The sequence below is a fragment of the Leuciscus leuciscus genome (genome assembly GCF_965113295.1).
Source record: "Leuciscus leuciscus genome assembly, chromosome: 11".
In the NCBI taxonomy this organism is placed as follows: Eukaryota; Metazoa; Chordata; class Actinopteri; order Cypriniformes; family Leuciscidae; genus Leuciscus; species Leuciscus leuciscus.
The window spans coordinates 1010967-1028466 of NC_138735.1; the positions used below are offsets into that span (position 1 = coordinate 1010967).

General features: G+C 42.2%; 1 protein-coding gene across 1 annotated transcript in view; it reads right to left on the reverse strand.

The window, feature by feature from the left end:
• Nucleotides 1–120: 120 nt before the first annotated feature.
• Nucleotides 121–17500, reverse strand: part of vopp1b (VOPP1 WW domain binding protein b) — a 36908-nt gene continuing 19528 nt past the window's right edge. Inside the window, exons 3-5 of the mRNA XM_082184558.1 lie at nucleotides 13042–13119; nucleotides 12322–12455; nucleotides 121–2558 (exon numbers count right to left, since the gene is read on the reverse strand). Coding sequence (XP_082040684.1) covers nucleotides 2350–2558; nucleotides 12322–12455; nucleotides 13042–13119 — 421 coding nt within the window. The 3' untranslated portion in view covers nucleotides 121–2349. The remainder of the gene's footprint in view (nucleotides 2559–12321; nucleotides 12456–13041; nucleotides 13120–17500) is intronic.

A 17500-nucleotide genomic window follows, 5' to 3' on the forward strand; every position in this document is an offset into this window, starting at 1 on the left:
ATTGCCAGTCGTGGTCATTTTCTCATGGAATAACTTCCCTTTGTGAGTATATTAGAATATTGTGTTTACATTTCAACATGAGATGAGTGTGTGTAACACATTAAAGCGACCCGACATGTGTGAAAGGTGTAGCAAACGTCTCAAAGAGAGGGACCTTTATTACAGCAGCTCGTCTGACACTGTTGGACTGATGGTTGCTGGTGTGTCGACGACTGTAGGAAACACTCCGCTTCATCAACTGAGGACACGTCACATGTCACAGCTGTCCTTACACATCTCTTCAATCACGAGTTCAGGAGGTTTAAACAAAACACCCTCTTACAAACATCCCTCCTTTGCATAGTTAACACTTCAAGCATATGAAAAATAAAACATTAACAATGAAACCACGACTACAGAAAAACAACACTTTCCAAACATATCTCGAAATACACCAGGACCTATTAATGATGGGCAGTTTTCCAGTCAATAACAGGGAGAAAAGTGATAAATAATGCAATTTATGCACTGAAAATATGTTCAGGTGAATAGACCAACCGGTGGTCCTTCTCTGTTCCCATAACGTCGGCATTCCTGATCCCGAAGGTGCATTCTGTTCACGGTCACAACATCAACAATATTAACCAGCCGGCATTCAAAATATTAATCATAAGTATGCAGAATGTGCAACTTTACAGTCGGTTTGTTTTTTCCACATATGCTCAGTCAAATAACTCACATGTTGAATTAATATCGAGTACATTTTAAATAAAAAACACTGACATTTCACTTCTAGTGTTCTGGAAATAGCCTCCAAATTTGATATACTTTTCCAAACAATGATCATTAAGTAAGTATATGTGGGTGAATCTTACCAAGAACATGTCTGGGTCGTAATTCACACCAAAAAATGTAATTATATTTGAAAATGGGGGAATTATGCATTGACATTTTTGTAATTAACCACATTTCCCCAAATTATTATTTAACAAAATGACCGAAATGTTTTTTTGTTGTTGTTTTTTTTTGTAAGTTTAAAAATATATATATTTAGTTTGATGTTGATACCTCAAAAAATGAGCTTTCAGTAAGAGTTTGTTCGGGCGCAGTACCAAACGCTTCCACTGGAGGAAATTCATCTCGCATTCGTTTCTAATTGGCTAATTTTTTAGCACAAAAAGAAAAAGTTTGACAATTTTTTCCAGGACTATTTACCTTTTTCCAATCGTGTCCGTGATGTTTTTGTGAGTTCACACAGCAAGTGCCAAAATTCTAAAAAACTTGAGTAAAATGTTTCTGTCAGAAATGAGCGAGCAGCAGCGAGTGTTAATGCGCTTTATGGTCATCAACAAATAAAAGTTCCTAAATTGTCCTAAAAATAGGCTTCATTTATTCATGCAAACTATCATTTCTTGTTTTTAATTCTAATTTAATTTAACTGAGGTTTTTAAATGTGAGAGTTTTCAAGAGATTCCTCTGTCTGCATGTAAAATAACTACTGGAAAATATAGAAAGCTTGATCAGTGAAAGAAATCGGGCCCTGGATATTACAAATATTGTTGGCTCCAAAAAATGGCTTTTGTTCTTATAAGTCGCTTTGAATAAAAGTCTCTGGTAAATGCATGAATGTAATGTTAAAGTACGGTGTCGTGTTATCCGTGTTCATGCTGAGGAAGAGGCTAGAATGTTTTCAAGCAGTAAATGCATCACTCCCTCCAAACAACACTATAAACTTCAGCTAGATTTCTCATTGGGGGTCAAGCCTTCTGGTTCTTCTGCACATGTTTCAGTGATATAATAAGGAATCAGCAGAGAACGAACTCTAACGAAATGAGACGTTTAACCTGAAACGAGCCTTAGCCCGTCCACAGAAACAGGGCATTATGGGGGAAGTGAACCAGAACAGATGTGAGCATGGCTTCAATAGACTCACTCCATGTGAGTTCATCATCTATTTCAAGTTTCTGCCCATTAAAGAGTTTCTTGACCCATGAAAGCGTGTAGATTGGAACAAAGCAACAGCTCAAATGCATGATGTGGATCAGAATGTCTACAGTACGAAACTCCCTGCTTTTGGGGTTCTTGAGTACGGTTGGGCGTCGGGATGGTTCGGGAGCACCTGAAGGTCAAGGGTCGCTTCCATCTCGGATCATCGTGACCGCGCATCTGAAACTCCCACTATCTCCAGCGCTTCCCATCCTGAAAGGTTCCTCAAATCTCTGTCGGGTAGAGAAGTCCATTCCTTCTTCATCCCATCAGGACTCTGTTCTCTTTGTTGCCCCTCCGATCAGACGACGCGACGGGGGACGGGCAAGAAAGAGGCGTCCTGAAAACAAGCAAACGAAAGGAAGTGTGTGTGTGTGTGTGTCCTCACTGCGAGGGTTGTGTGTGGCTCTTCTTCTCGGCGCCGCTGAACACCTGCTCGTACGACGGCGGCGGCTGGTTACAGTAGGACGGGGGCGGAGGGAAGGAGCTCATCACGTGCGTCGCCGGGGTCGGACCAGGGTAGGCGGGGGCCAGGGCCGTCGTCATGGCGACACAGGGGTCAACGTAGCCTTGCATGCCCGGCTGCTGAGAGACTGTTGGAGACACATGGATTGAATTAATGTCAAGGTTTACTAGCGCTATAAAAACTGTCTCTGATATAAAGCTGCTGTCATAATAAAAGTTGCTCTCGTACTGAGATAATTCAATCTAATTTATGTTCCACACATGTTTACATACTCCTTATAAAACTGTTCAACTGAAGTTCGAAACCTAACATGATTCAGCATTGAATAAGACAGCAGTTTACTACATTTCCACATACAATAAATTAAATGCTATCAAAACAATTAGATCTACAGCTTTATTACCATCCATTCAAAAGGGGGAATAAAAAACTTAGGAATCATTTTTGTATAGTAAAGTAAACATGGATCATGTAACAAACTGAAGTGAATTATAAAATACATTTTTACAAAAGATATGATTGTATAATGCTCCTGTTAGTGTTTTATGAGTGATTAAGGGCCCTATCTTGCACCCAGCGCAAGTGACTTTGTACAGCGACGCATGTATCATTCCTATTTTGCACCCGCGCAAAGCGGACTTTTCCCTCCACAGACGCACGTCGGTTAACTAGGAAATACACTTGCGCTCCCGGGGGCGGTTCAGCGCAAAGAGGAGGCGTGTTCCGGCGCAAACGTTCCTTCATGGTATTTTGCAGGTTTAGAAAACAATTGCGCCACTAACCAGGAAAAAATAGTTTAAAGTCAGTGGCGCGTTGCGCATGTTATTCATATGCTATTTTAAGGGCGCATGCTTGGCCATAATCAATGTAGCGTGAGCACAACGCGCACTTTGATTCTCTCATCTACACAGAAGCAGCAGTTTTCATTTTTGCAAATCATACATTATTACGATAGATAGATAGATAGATAGATAGATAGATAGATAGATAGATAGATAGATAGATAGATAGATAGATAGATAAACAATTTATTATAAAAGCATACATCTAGCTTACACATTTACCCAAATTAACCGAAGTTAATTTGGGTGGGTTTCTCCATTTCAATGTCACTTCTCTCTTTTACGGCCGTGACGAGAGCGTTGCTCTCCTCGGCTGTGAACCGCTGCTGGCGCGCGCCTGGCAAATCCGCCGTTACAATAGCAATCCGCTATGGAAAAAGCGCATCTGCTCTTAAAGGGAATGTGAGATGACGCTCTGATTGGTTTATTTCACGTTACGCCCAAACCACACCTATGAATAATGAAGCTACTTCAGACCAACCCATTTTAGATTTGCGCCTGGCGCAAGAGTCATTTATCCCGCCGGGAAAATAGCAACAGCGCCGAGACCCGCCCACAAAGTTACTTGCGCTTTGCGCTTTGACACTTGCGTTTCAGATCGTTAAAATAGGGCCCAATGTGTGTTTGCTGAGTGAATCCTCTGCTAGTGTTCTGTAAGAATGAGCTGATCATGAATGAAGTGTTTCGCTAGTTTTAGTGCATTTTGGATGTGAAATGAACTTCTGTGCCAAGCTGGAAGTTGGTTAGGAAACGCCTTGGTTACGTCTGTAACCTCGGTTCCCTGAAGAGGGACTGAGACGTTGCGTCGAGATGACGCTGTGGGAACGCTCTGTGTGAGTGCGTCATGAAGCACTTGTGAAATCAGTCCAATGGCGTAGAGGCGGGTGACGTCATGGCAGGAAGCTATAAAGCACACCCAGACCAAACATCGTCACCTTCTGATAGGTCGAAGCAAGTCCCAAACAAACAACTCAAACCATGTGAATCCCCACTCGTAATGAAGCCAGGGCAGGGAGGAACACACGATCCAAAATGCTATTTGCTCGCCATTATACTCGTGTCTGGATATATAATATGCTTGTGGACAAACAACAATAATTAGACAGAGACAGTTTCACACAGAGCGCTTGCTGAAGACACAGAAGCTGATGTTTGGCCTGGGTGCGCCAGGACATCAAAAGTTTTCACCCCCTGACTCTTAAAGGGGTGGTATAATGCCCTTTTCACAAGATGTAAAATAAGTCTTTCATGTCCCCAGAGTGTGTGTGAAGATTTAGCTCAAAATACCCCACATATATTTTATATAGCATGTTTAAATAAATAAAAAAAACGCACTATTTTTGTGTCTGTCCCTTTAAATGCAAATGAGCTGCTGCTCCCGGCACAGGGGGCGGAGCTACAACAGCTAGTTCTTAGCAGCTTCGATTACCTCACACAGACATGCACTGAAAATATCAAAAACGTTAAGCATTTTATGTTCAAAACAGAGTCAGACAAAGATGGCGAGACTCAAGAAGAAGTGACAACATGTAGACACCATTTCTGAATGGTTAGTTGATGAATTTATGTATCTTATGTGTAGCTGTCTTCTAGTCATTGATTAGCATATTCTAACTAAAGTTAGAAAAGTGAAATCATAATCAACCAGCCCTTTAATGCATTATGTTTCCTTCTGGAGCATCAGTGAATGTTTGAACCTGCTTTAATAGTTGTGTTCGAGTCCCTCAGTCGTCCTCAGTGTGAAAAGATGGATCTCAAAATCATACAGTCACTGCTGGACAGAGTTCAAATATGAAAAAGATGCTGGAAAACTGAAGATTTTTCAGGCCCTGGAGATTTTTTCTGAAGAACATTGTGCAGTTGAACTGCTCAGGGCAAACAAGGGACTCAAGAACAACCATCACAGAACACAAACACGGCCATGATCATCCAGGTAACCACACAGTATTAGGAATCAAGGGTACATCATTATTATAATTTTTTTGGTCTTGTGGACTAAATGTAAACATCTATTATGTAAAACATCTTATTCAGGACAGTAGCAAATAAAACATAACATGCATGTTGTACGATCCCCTCTTATGTTTTAAAAATTATTCACATTTTCACAGATTCTGCAAGGGGTTCACAAACTTTCAGGCAGCACTGTATATATATATATATATATAATTGCTTTTTTTTTCAAAACCTTCACTCTCTCTGTTCCTCTCTGGTGAAATGATCTGCCAATCTCTTCCAGCTCTGCTGAAACCATCAAAGCATTCAAGAAGCAGCTCTTCTGCAAGCACTTACCATTATCAGTGAATGCACAAACTCCTGGTTATGTACCTGACATGCAGACTATGAATATTGTTGACAGCTCCGTCAGATATGAATGAGCTGAAGGGAATGTAGAAGCGCTGTGCTGTAAAAGAGTTAAAGTGCTGTAGGCTGCTGAATAATTATGGTGTTTTATGAAGCCTACATATTTTTTAGAGCTGAATTTGTTTCCGAATGCAAGATATCCTTCAGATTTACTGTAATAAACTGGACTTCTAGCAGTTGTATTGATTTAGCTTCAGTCTCATTGATGCGTGTCAAGCTTTGTTTGCTTAAACTGGAGCTCAAGCGACCCTTTTTATTTTGTTTTTCCATTTAACTAGATAAAGCAGAGAGTGCTTTTCCTTTTTCATGTTCATTTGTGCTTTGAAAAATAAAAGCCTTAGCAATACAACCCAAGGAATTGCAGCCGTATTCAGATTTTAAATTCATTTTTCCACTCAAGTAGCAAATATAATGACTCGGGTCATTTTCCCTCAGAACAGATACAAACTTATTAAAGTCATACAAAGGTGACCTATTTTCCTAATATGTGTTTTAGTGGTTGGGAAAACAGTTTATCATGAAACTATGAACATTGCCAATTGTAAAGCATTGTTTATTCGCAGTTCTCTGCACATTTTTCACATCCCACATTTTGACTCATTCCTCAATGTGTGGTGGTGGTGGCGCAGTGGATAAGACACATGCCTTTGGTGTGAGAGACCCGGGTTCGAATCCACTGTGAGACACCAATGTGTCCCTGAGCAAGACACTTAACCCCTAGTTGCTCCAGAGGCGTGCGACCTCTGACATATATAGCAATTGTAAGTCGCTTTGAATAAAAGCGTCAGCTAAATGAATAAATGTAAATGTAAATGTGTAAAGATGAATGTGAAACACATTTCATAATAAAAGTCTTGTAGGACTGTGTGCAGCACTGTATATAAACGTTTAACATGCTCAACTATTACATTGTTTTGAAAACATGACCACAATATTAAAGTATTACACATGCTGCATGAATCTGGAGTGACAGATCATTAATCAGCCCTCTGTATCAAATACTATCAAAGTGTTGTCAAAGATGGCGCCGGTGTGTGTGGCTTGCCGTCTGCCCTCTATGCTACTGTCAATGTTTTTATTGACTCTGTTGTTTTTATGTTGTCACTCGTTGATCGATTATGATAACATTTATCATTCCATGCCTTTTGGGATCTACCCCGATCTAAACAACTATGAGTTTTTCTCACCACCGCTTCAGTCAAACCTATCTGGCTATCTATGCGGTGCGCTTTTGAAGTTCTATCGCGGGAGGAGACGCAGGAGGAGACGCGGGAAGAGACGCGGGAGGAGACGCGGAAGGAGACGCGGAAGGAGACGCGGGAGGAGACGCGGGAGGAGACGCGGAAGGAGACGCGGAAGGAGACGCGGGAGGAGACGCGGGAGGAGACGCGGAAGGAGACGCGGGGGGGAGACACGAAAGGAGACGCGGGAGGAGACGCGGAAGGAGACGCGGAGGGAGACACGAAAGGAGACGCGGGGGGGAGACACGAAAGGAGACGCGGGAGGAGACGCGGGAGGAGACGCGGGGGGGAGACACGAAAGGAGACGCGGGAGGAGACGCGGGAGGAGACGCGGAAGGAGACGCGGAGGGAGACACGAAAGGAGACGCGGGAGGAGACGCGGAAGGAGACGCGGAGGGAGACGCGGGGGGGAGACACGAAAGGAGACGCGGGAGGAGACGCGGGAGGAGACGCGGGAGGAGACGCGGAAGGAGACGCGGGAGGAGACGCGGGAGGAGACGCGGAGGGAGACGCGGGGGGGAGACACGAAAGGAGACGCCGGGGGGAGACGCGGTGAGAATCCCGCAGCTGAAGCGGATCAGTTGCAATTAGTGGGGTGTATAAGTTAAGCCAGTGAAGTGCTCTCGAGTCTCTCACTTTTCCTGGGCGGCTCGTGTCAGACTGTGTGAACTCCTGTGTGAACTCCTGTGTGAACTACTGTGTGGATTACTGTGTGGTTTGTAGCGCGATCTGCTGGGTGCTGATCTTAGCTTCTCCCCACGCCGTCTGTCAAGTGACTCTGTAGAGGCAGCTGTCAGACCGGGGTTCCCGATCAGCTGGAAGTCGGCGTGTTGAGCGGCGGGCAATCTCAGTGTGCGTTTTCAGTAACGCGGTGGGAGCCGTGGAGACTGTATATTGTGTTGCACTTTTTTATTGAGTATTTTTGTAGTTTACTTTACATAGGGCTGAAATAAATAAATACATGAACTTGACACATGTTTTGAGTCATCCGTGGTTTTTCCACTCTGGGTATATATCTGTTTGTTAGTCCCACACCCCTAGACAAGCCGGGGACTTAACAGTGACTGACTGAAACATGGATAAAAAGAGGTGATCTCAGTGCTTTTTCTGAATTGGTTCCCCTGGAGTTTGACTTCGTTAACACTCCCCGGTTAACCGGACTTGTGACTATTTTTAAAAACAGTACGGTGTTTCCAAGTACGGTGTTTCCAACTGAACAGGAAATTCATCTAAACTCTTCCTATCCAGTTTTACTTTCTAAAACTGTAAACTGTTACGGAATCTACCGTCCACCTTCATCCAGTAACTTCATAAATGAGTTTGCAGATCTCTTGGGGATTGTCCTGACTAGATATGACCATATTTTAATAGTTGGTGATTTTAACATTCATGTCTGCTGTTCTGCTAATGCTTTAGCCAAAAAATTGTTTAACTTCTGTAAATATTGTTCAGTGGGTGAATGATCCCACTCATTGCCATGGTCATACATTAGATTTAATACTGTCATATGGTCTGTCTGTGGCTGATATTGAAATTGATGAATCTCTGACCACAAACCATTGCTCTTTTCAACATTCCCTCCAGCACCACCCACAACAGTACCACTCCACGCTCGTTGGTCTCGCTCCTTAACCTCGCATTCTCATGTGTTTTCTGAAATGTACTCGGAGGCCGATAATTCTCTCATCTCTGACTCCTTTACTCTTATCTTGATGTCGATGAGCAGATACAAGCGTTTAATAACAAATGCTCCAACATCTTAGACTCCACTGCACCTTGAAAGCTTATCTATCCACAAAACAAGCCCCAGCCATGGATAAATAGCGATATTCGCCTGATATTTCACTAAATAATTTCTAAAAGACAGCTAAGAATAAATTCATATCCGACATCATCGTAAAAAATCCGCACTGTTCCAGAACTGTTCCTTAACTCTGATCTCCTCCACTGAGTGTGAAAACTTCCATCATTTCTTGATGGATCCCACTTTCTCCTGCTCACAGTGGAGCCAAGTTGAACTGGTCTCCCTTCAGACATGAAAGGAAATCACTTCAAAACTAAAATCCACCTTTTCTTCTCCAGATATTCTTTATTCTCGTTTTATAAAACAGGTATTTGACACTGTTGGTTAGGATATTTTGCGTTTCATTAATATCTGTCTCTCGACTGGGACTGTCCCTGCTTGTTTCAAACTCGCCACTGCGACTCCCATCCTCAAGAAACCGTCACTCGAATTCTTGAAAAATCAATCTTTATACAGCGACAGAACTGCACACTCATTCTATTCCTGATATTTTTCAATCTGGCTTCAAACCCCTTCACAGCACTGAGTCTGCTCTTTTAAAAAACATTTTAATAACGACAGATGCTGGCGACACCATGGCTTTAGTGCTATTTGACTTGAGTTCAGCTTTTGACTTTGTAGATCATAAGATTCTCCTATCTCGGCTGGAACGTTCGATTGGTATCTCATGTACGGTACGGTACTCAAATAGTTCCAGTCTTTCCTATCAAACAGAAGTTTTTCTGTTAGATTCGGTACTCATTCATCATCTGCGACTCACCTCAGTTGTGGGGTACCCCAGGGTTCGATTCTGGCACCTCTACTATTCTCATTGTACATGCTACCCTCAGGATCCATTACTGTATGAGTAGATGTGGTGTGTCGCACAACGGTTATGCGAATGACACCCTATACCTATACCAACTCTATACCTATAAAACACAAAGATAACTCTACATATAAGAGTTTACAAGACTGTCTTCATGAACTCAAGCTGTGGCTCACTAACAATTTCATGTTGCTTAATAATGATAAAACCCAAATTATCCAATTTGGTCCAAATGAGCTCTATGATCACACCACACCACACCTTACTTCCGAAGTTAAAAACTTTGATCTCGACAGTAGTCTAAAACTGAACAAACAAATAAATCCCACAGTCAGCGCCAGTTTTTACCACCTATGCCGGTTAGCCAAAGTCAAGCCATTTATACATTTACATATTTGGCAGACGCTTTTATCCAAATCGACTTATTGCATTTCAAGGTACACATTTTTACATTCTTATCAATTCTTGCTTTCCCTGGGAATTGAACCCATGAAACTTGGTGTTGCAAGTGCCAACTCTGCTGTTTGAGCTCCAGGAAAGATTTTATTCAACACGACTCGACTACTGTAACTCCTTATATGTCAGGTTACCTCTCTCTTCCATCTCTCGTCTCCAGATGGTCCAGAACTGTCTGCTCACTGGCAGCCGAAAACGAGATCACATCACCCCAATCCTACGTTCTCTGCATTGGTTACCAGTCCGATACAGCATTGATTTTAAAATGTTATTATTTGTTTATAAATCTCTCAGCAACCAAGCCCCCAAATACCTTTCTGACTTTATTGTCCTTCACAATCCATCCAGATCACATAGATCAAGAGATCAACATCTCTTGTCTGTCCCACGATCTCGCTTACAATGCAGGGGTGATCGAGCGTTCGCAGTGGTGGAGCAACAGACCCCTACATGTCTAAACAGCTTCCACATAAGCTGGATATAAATCCTTGCTAAAAAGGCATCTTTTCTCTTGTGCTTTTAATCTACCGTAACTTTCATGTTTCTTGCCCTGTTTTGTTTTTCTCTTTCCTGTACAGCACTTTGGCCAACCAAGTTTGATTTTAAATGTGCTTTATAAACCAAATTTGATTTGATTTGACTATCAACTCTTGTCTTAACCAGATCAAACCTGCTTACTTTCACCAGGAACAGACATGAAAGGCTTTTTTTATCTCTCTTTACATTGAGCTGAGAGAAAAACTGATCAAAATCCACCCAAAACAGACAATTTAGGCCACTTTCAGCTCAAGTACCAAACCTCTTTTTTTCTGTAAGTCCTTCCACAGAAGTCTGAGCTCGGCATTCCTGCTCTCCTGTGGATCACTTTCCTTCTAGGGTTTCATTACGAGTGCGTTACTGTGAACTGAGGGATGAGCTGAAACATTTCAATAACTTCAATTCCAGGAATCTTGTTTTTACCATAGAGTAAAAAAAACAATATAGAGTAATTACGACTTTATATCTCACAATTTAGACTTTTTTCCCTCACAATTCTAAATTTATAACTCACAATTTTGCCTTTTTTTCCCTCAAATTGGACTTACGAGAAATAAAGTCAGAATTGTGAGATATAAACCTTTTTGTATTCCGTGGCAGAAACCAGCTTTCATGCCAACATGACACGGACGCAGAGAACAGAAAGAGAAAATAACTCTGAATATTCCTTTAAAGATCTGAATTACACTCTTGTTTCGCAGCCAAATGAAGCAACATTTGATTTGACAGTGAACACATGAAAACAGCAAGAGACTAACAAAGCACTCGCTGACGAAACAGCCAGTCCAGAAGTCCTGTTTCCCGCACACGAGGACAGTGTGTGTGTGTGTGTGGTGTGTGTGTGGTGTGTGTGGCGTATGTTGGCTCGGATCTGCTCACACACTGAATGACTCATTTGCAGTTTTCTGCTGGTTTGGCTCAGAGATGAGGAAATAAATCAAGTGTGTGTTGGAGTGCCAGCCTTGGCTGTAAGCAGGAGCCGACTCGTAATATCTGCCTTTACCAACACTAATGGAGAGGGAGGATTCGGGAGCTGCGTTTACAAACCGGGTTTGGCTCAGAAAAAGGCCACATTGTGAGATGAGGGACATATTTTGTAGCAGCAGCATCATAATCATAATCAATAAGGACGAGATTTGTCCTGTTGTAGTTTCCGAATATAACACACTCCGGCTCTGTTCCAAAACCTAGTGAGCTGTTCACATAGCCAGCGTCCTAACCTCATCGAGACTGATGTGAAACTACACATATAAACACAAAAACTGCACAAATACACAGAAGTTTTGTCTAGGTAATCATCTCAGGAGATTTAGGAGCTGTCAATCAGTGACTGATGCCTTAGACAGAGTTTGGGGAAGATATGTGACCCTGGACCACAAAACCAGTCTCGAGTCGCACGGGTATATTTGTGGCAACAAAACATTTTATGGGTCAAAATTATCGATTTTCCTTCAATGCCAAAAATCATTAGGATATTAAGTAAAGATCATGTTCCATGAAGATATTTTGTAAATTTCCTACCGTAAATATATAAAGCATTTATGTTTGTGAGTGAATGAAGCACAATCGTGAACATAAATGAAGAACTTTAAAGGAGATTTTCTCAATGTTTGGATTTTTTTTGCATCCTCAGATTCCAGATTTTCTAATAGTTGTATCTCGACCAAATATTGTCCTATGAATTATTTATTCAGCTTTCATGTGATGTATAAATCTCAATTTCAGAAAATGGACCCTTGTGACTGGTTTTGTGGTCCAGGGTCTCATGCTGATTTCTGCTCAGTTGATGTATGAAACCTTCAGGTGTTGAGATGGTTTGGCATGAGCTGAGTCCTCACCTGGAGTGCTGACCGGCTGTCTGGTGAAGGACACGTTAAAGGCCGGATCTTCGCTGAGCGGAGACGGATACATCCGCCGGCGAACGAAGAATCCCGCGCCGCAGCAGAAGAGCACGCCCATCATCAGCAGCAGCCTATCAGAGACGAGAACAACACGATCTGCCAATCACAGCCCTCATCAAGCAAACGTGTGACAACAATAATCAGCTTCATGTTGCAACAGATAACGTGGAAGCTTGTTTCCACCACAAAATAAAAAATAAAAAAGGTATTTGTGACTTTTAATCTCACAATTCTGACTATTATCTCAGAATTGTGTGTTATAAAGTCAGAATTATCTTTTTAAAGCTAATTTTCGCCACTGAATTTTATTCTCAATATTGTGAGAAATAAACTTTAATATTGTGAGTTATAAAGTCAAAATTGTGATATAAACTCGCAATTCTGAGAATAAATGTCATTGTGAGATAAATTGTGACTAATTACCTTTTTAATGTTTTTATTCTCCAAAGAGCCTTTGGGTGAACAGTCTTTAAAAGGCTTTTTTTTCTTAGTGTGAAGAACATTTTAATAATCTGAAGAATCTTTTGTGGAATGGAAAGATTCCATGGATGTTAAAGGGTTCTTCGTGGAACTATTGATGCCGATAACCTTTATTTTAAAGAGTGAAATTAAACACAATTGAAACTGTAGAAAAGCAGAGTAAAAGGGCGTTCTCACCAGAAGTACCAGAGCCTCTGTATGGAGAGAGCCCGAACACAACAGCGAGTCCCACAGCAGTCTTCATACGAGCGGCATCTGTGGACCAGAACATCCACACGTCAAAACACACATCGGATCATTCCCATTCCACTCCACTAGTGATCACGGAAAACATGAACAGTGATGAACGAAGCAGAGGGAAACTGGAGTGAAAATACATCCACTGATTCACAGAATACTAATATTTTGCGAGATGAACCATCAAAGAACATCATATGTGCTTGTGGGATTTTAACTAATGATGGAAGCATTCGTGTAAAGTTTCTCTTCCACAACCTCTCCTGCTGTATTACACACATCTCCTGACTGACATCACAATTCTTCTTTAATAAAGCATGGATATGCACTGGGAAGTGAAGGAATGACAGATGAAGAGACTTAAGATTTAAGATTTTGTAAATGTGTTATAATGAGGGGTTATAATGATAAATGATATTTATTAAAGCTACAAAAGTGACTCAGTCGAGAGCAGTGAGTGATTTTCTCTCGGTCTTTCGTTGTTAGATTAACATTAATGACAGAGCAGGTTTATTAGGCTGGTGTCACTTTACTGATTCTTCCATCTGTTTATCTTTACTCAAGACATATATCTTTACATGAATACTTAGATTCATCTAGTCGCGCAAAGAAAGCTGCTTGTCAGTGTTTGAACAGTGAATATGAGTTATCTGTGGCGTATTGCACTATAAACAACTCTCGGCATCAAGCACGTCCCGCTCTTTATTCCTCATTCATCCAGGTTTCTTTATCACTCTAATATGTCACTAACTCCTGCCCACTAAAGAAAGACTTAAAGGGGTCATATGATGAAAATCTGACTTTTCCCGTGTGTAAGTGTTATAATCGGTGCTTCTACCATAGCCTGGTAATACCAGACTCTGCTACTTCACTTTGCTTCGTATACAGAGTCTGGAAGGGCATAATAGAGAAGTGTTTTCTCTCGCGCGGGGGGGGGCGCTTGTCTGAAGTTTAAAATCATTGGTTACCCGTAAGCCAATCACATAACGTTTGGTTATGGTGTGTGTTATGCGCATGCTCAGCCGCATCTAACTTCCACAGTAAACACATGTATGATGCAAAAACTAAACCATCGAGCGAAATACCGAAGTGATCATGGCTGTGAATGACTTCTGCAGATTATGTGAAGTAAATCTACGCATCCACGGTACAATCAGCGTCTACGTCACGGCTCTCAGCCCGCCCTCTGTTCGTTGATTGGCCCGGCTGTTTTCAGGCCGGTGGAAAACTGAAAGATAGGCTGCTATCTCAGACTGACTACAGGAGCGAAATGAAATTAGCGGAAGTAGGAAGTCTGACGTAGTCAGGCTACTTCTACCAACCCAGAAAACGTGAAAAGTGAAACCCAGTAACTGTGTTCTGGTGAGTCTTTCTCTGCAAGCATGACAACAAATAATCCGATCAGATTTCGCTCTCCTTCTGACGTATGAAGAGGATCTTATTATAATATTACCGGCCCTTAATCTGCACGTTTACACATACCAGCCGACATTTGGTTCCACACGCGACAACAGAGACCAGTTCTAACGCACTGATAAAGATCCAGCAAAGCCTGAAACTGTTCTGTGGTTGAGCACAGACGAGCACTGAACACTATTGACCAGAACATGTCACCGCTGTCTTATAAACACATCAGGAACTGTGGACACTTGTGGAGAAGTTAAACATGATGATGAGATGATCAATGTAACTCCACAACAACTACAGAAATGTCTCCACTAACATTCAGAAACTCTTCCTGAGTCTCTCCGTAAGGCTGCACTCGCTACTGGTTATTCTGGGATTCTGGATGAGTGAGATTGGCCTGTTCTGTTATTGCCGGAGTTTCTGAAGCTTGTGTAAAGGCTCCGCCCTCTTCTGAACGGAGGCGGAGCTAAAGCTCATTTGCATTTAAAGAGACACACAAAAACGGCGTGTTTTTGCTCACACCCAAAAAGGGGCAAATTTTGTAATAAATGATCTGTGGGGTATTTTGGTATCTGAAAGGAGGCGGAGCTCATTTATATATATCGTCATATCCCCCAGTCCTACCAAATTTGACTAGCTAGTTGATGAAACCAACAACCAATTAACAATCAAGACTGACCGGCTAATGCTATTTTCCCCCTTGCCACTGCTCTTTTATTCCTTCATGTTAACTGAATGCTAATCTGAATGATGTTCTGTTTTCTGTTGTCTTCCCGATGTACCAGAGCATTATTTATTCAAGAATGTGCTGCCGTTGCATGCAGATATTACCTGAAATATGAAATAGGCCAAGAAGCATTAATTATTCAGATTCTCTCAATTAACCCCTGTCCAAACTGCCTTGAGCATCTGTGATCGGGAACAAACCCAACACTGGCCTGTAGAAACAGAGGAATGTGAATCTTTAACACACTGAGATATAGTGACTGTCGCTGGGTTACTCGAGTAAGAACGGTGGATTCACTCTTCAATCTGTTCTCATGAGGATCTACACTATGAGCACTGCTGCTGACGCCGGTCGTTTACTGTATATTTGACTGTATTACAGTATTTTACTGTAGTTTACTTTCATTTTCAGTCTCCTCCTGAAAATATTTGCTCAGTTCTCATGTTTTACCCAACACAAATTTAGACAAACTTTGATGAGCCTTTTTCTTTTGTTGTGTGAGCTTTTCTAAAGAGCAGAACACACACCTTCCGGCTGAATAAAGAGCAATCTGAAGCTGTGCATGTGAAGTGACAGACAGAGGGCCATATTTTAACGATCTGAGCGCATGTCGGCGCTCCCAGCGCTGGTCTAAAAGGGTCGTCTCTATTCTCTTAATGAGTAATTTGTGTGTTTTGGGCATAACGTGCAATAAACCAATCAGAGACTTGTCTTCCATTCCCTTTAAAAGACAGTTGCGCTCGTGCCATGGCAGATTCGCTATTTACTTGACGGAATTAGCAAGCGGAAAAAACTGAACGCTTCTCTAGCGAGGAAATGGATCTACTCGTGTGCGAGGTTAAAGCTGTGTGTGTGTGTGTGTGTGTGTGTGTGTGTGTGCGAGGTTAAGGCTAAAGCAGAACATCTACGGGACAAAGTGTAGCGCATTGTGGACTCGCTATACTAATGCGCCCTTCAAAGGGGTCATCAGTCATCCATTGTCCACAAGTTGGTATGACTCTTTAGGGTGTTCATGTAAAGTTTGTAACATACTTTGGTTAAAATTCCTCAATGGTTGTGTAAAACAACACCCTTTACCCTAGCCTCCTCAAAACCAGCTCTGTTCACAGCGACCCGTTTCGGTGCATGTCTCTTTAAATGATAATGAGCAACTCGTGGTCAGTGGTCGTGGACGGGTTCATGGTCGTGACATCATAGTGATGTCAGAAAATCCAAACGCTTGATTATTGAGAGTGTTTAGACTTTCTGAAGATTAAAAAAAGAACGAATGGATTTTTTTCATTGTATGGTGGTTGTGTCCACACACTGCAAACACACATTTATATGCAAACACCATATAGAAGTCAATTTTGCATCCGACAACCCCTTTAAAAAACAAAACAATACTGTGCCATTGACTTTAGAGCAGGTTTCAGTCGGTCAACGGCTCAGTTTATTTCAGTTTCTCAAAATAGCAACGCTCCATCAATGCGCCGGAACACACACTCGTTCTCAGACCAGCAGCTCATGGGCCACAGATGAGCGCTAATGCATTCGCTATTTAAACAACGCGGCGCAGGACGAGAAAATTAAAACTGCGTACTTAGCAAAACACACTTGTGTCGCGCCCGGCGCTGCATTGCGTCGAGTGTGTGACGGGGCGCTGAAAGCTCATCTGTGCTGATCTGATCCCGAACAGAACGATAGTGTCGGCCCAGATCCGGCTCGTCTGGTACACGTGGATCCCACATGTGGGCCGGATCTGGGCCGACACCATGGTTCTGTCTGGGATATGTACTGAAGGTTTGATGAGTGTGTATTGTGTCCCGTGATGGGCGAGGAGATCTCCAACAGGGATTACTGCTCTTCAACGTGACAGAATAAGAAGACTGTACGAACCAAAGGACATTTTGCCAAGAGCTTCAGCTCAACAGCATCTGCTAATGACCGAGACTCGCTAATCAAGAGAAAGCTCGCTCGACCCAGTGAAGCCCAGCTCATGTAGAGTCAAACCAGAGAGCAAATCAAGTATTCAACCTTATACTGTGTGTCTCATGGGGAACAGCATCAGACTGCTAGTTTTCTTTATTTTCTCCAGTAACGCACACTGAGAGCAAGCTGTGCCACATACTGAGTCGAGCCGCGAGGTCGGAGGAAATGAATGAGCCCCATTACAGTGACTTCATTATATTAGCATAACTAATGGGCCGTTGATGAGAGAACCAGAGGCTAGAGCGCATGATCATCACCATTACACCAGTGATATACAACAATCACAATCACATC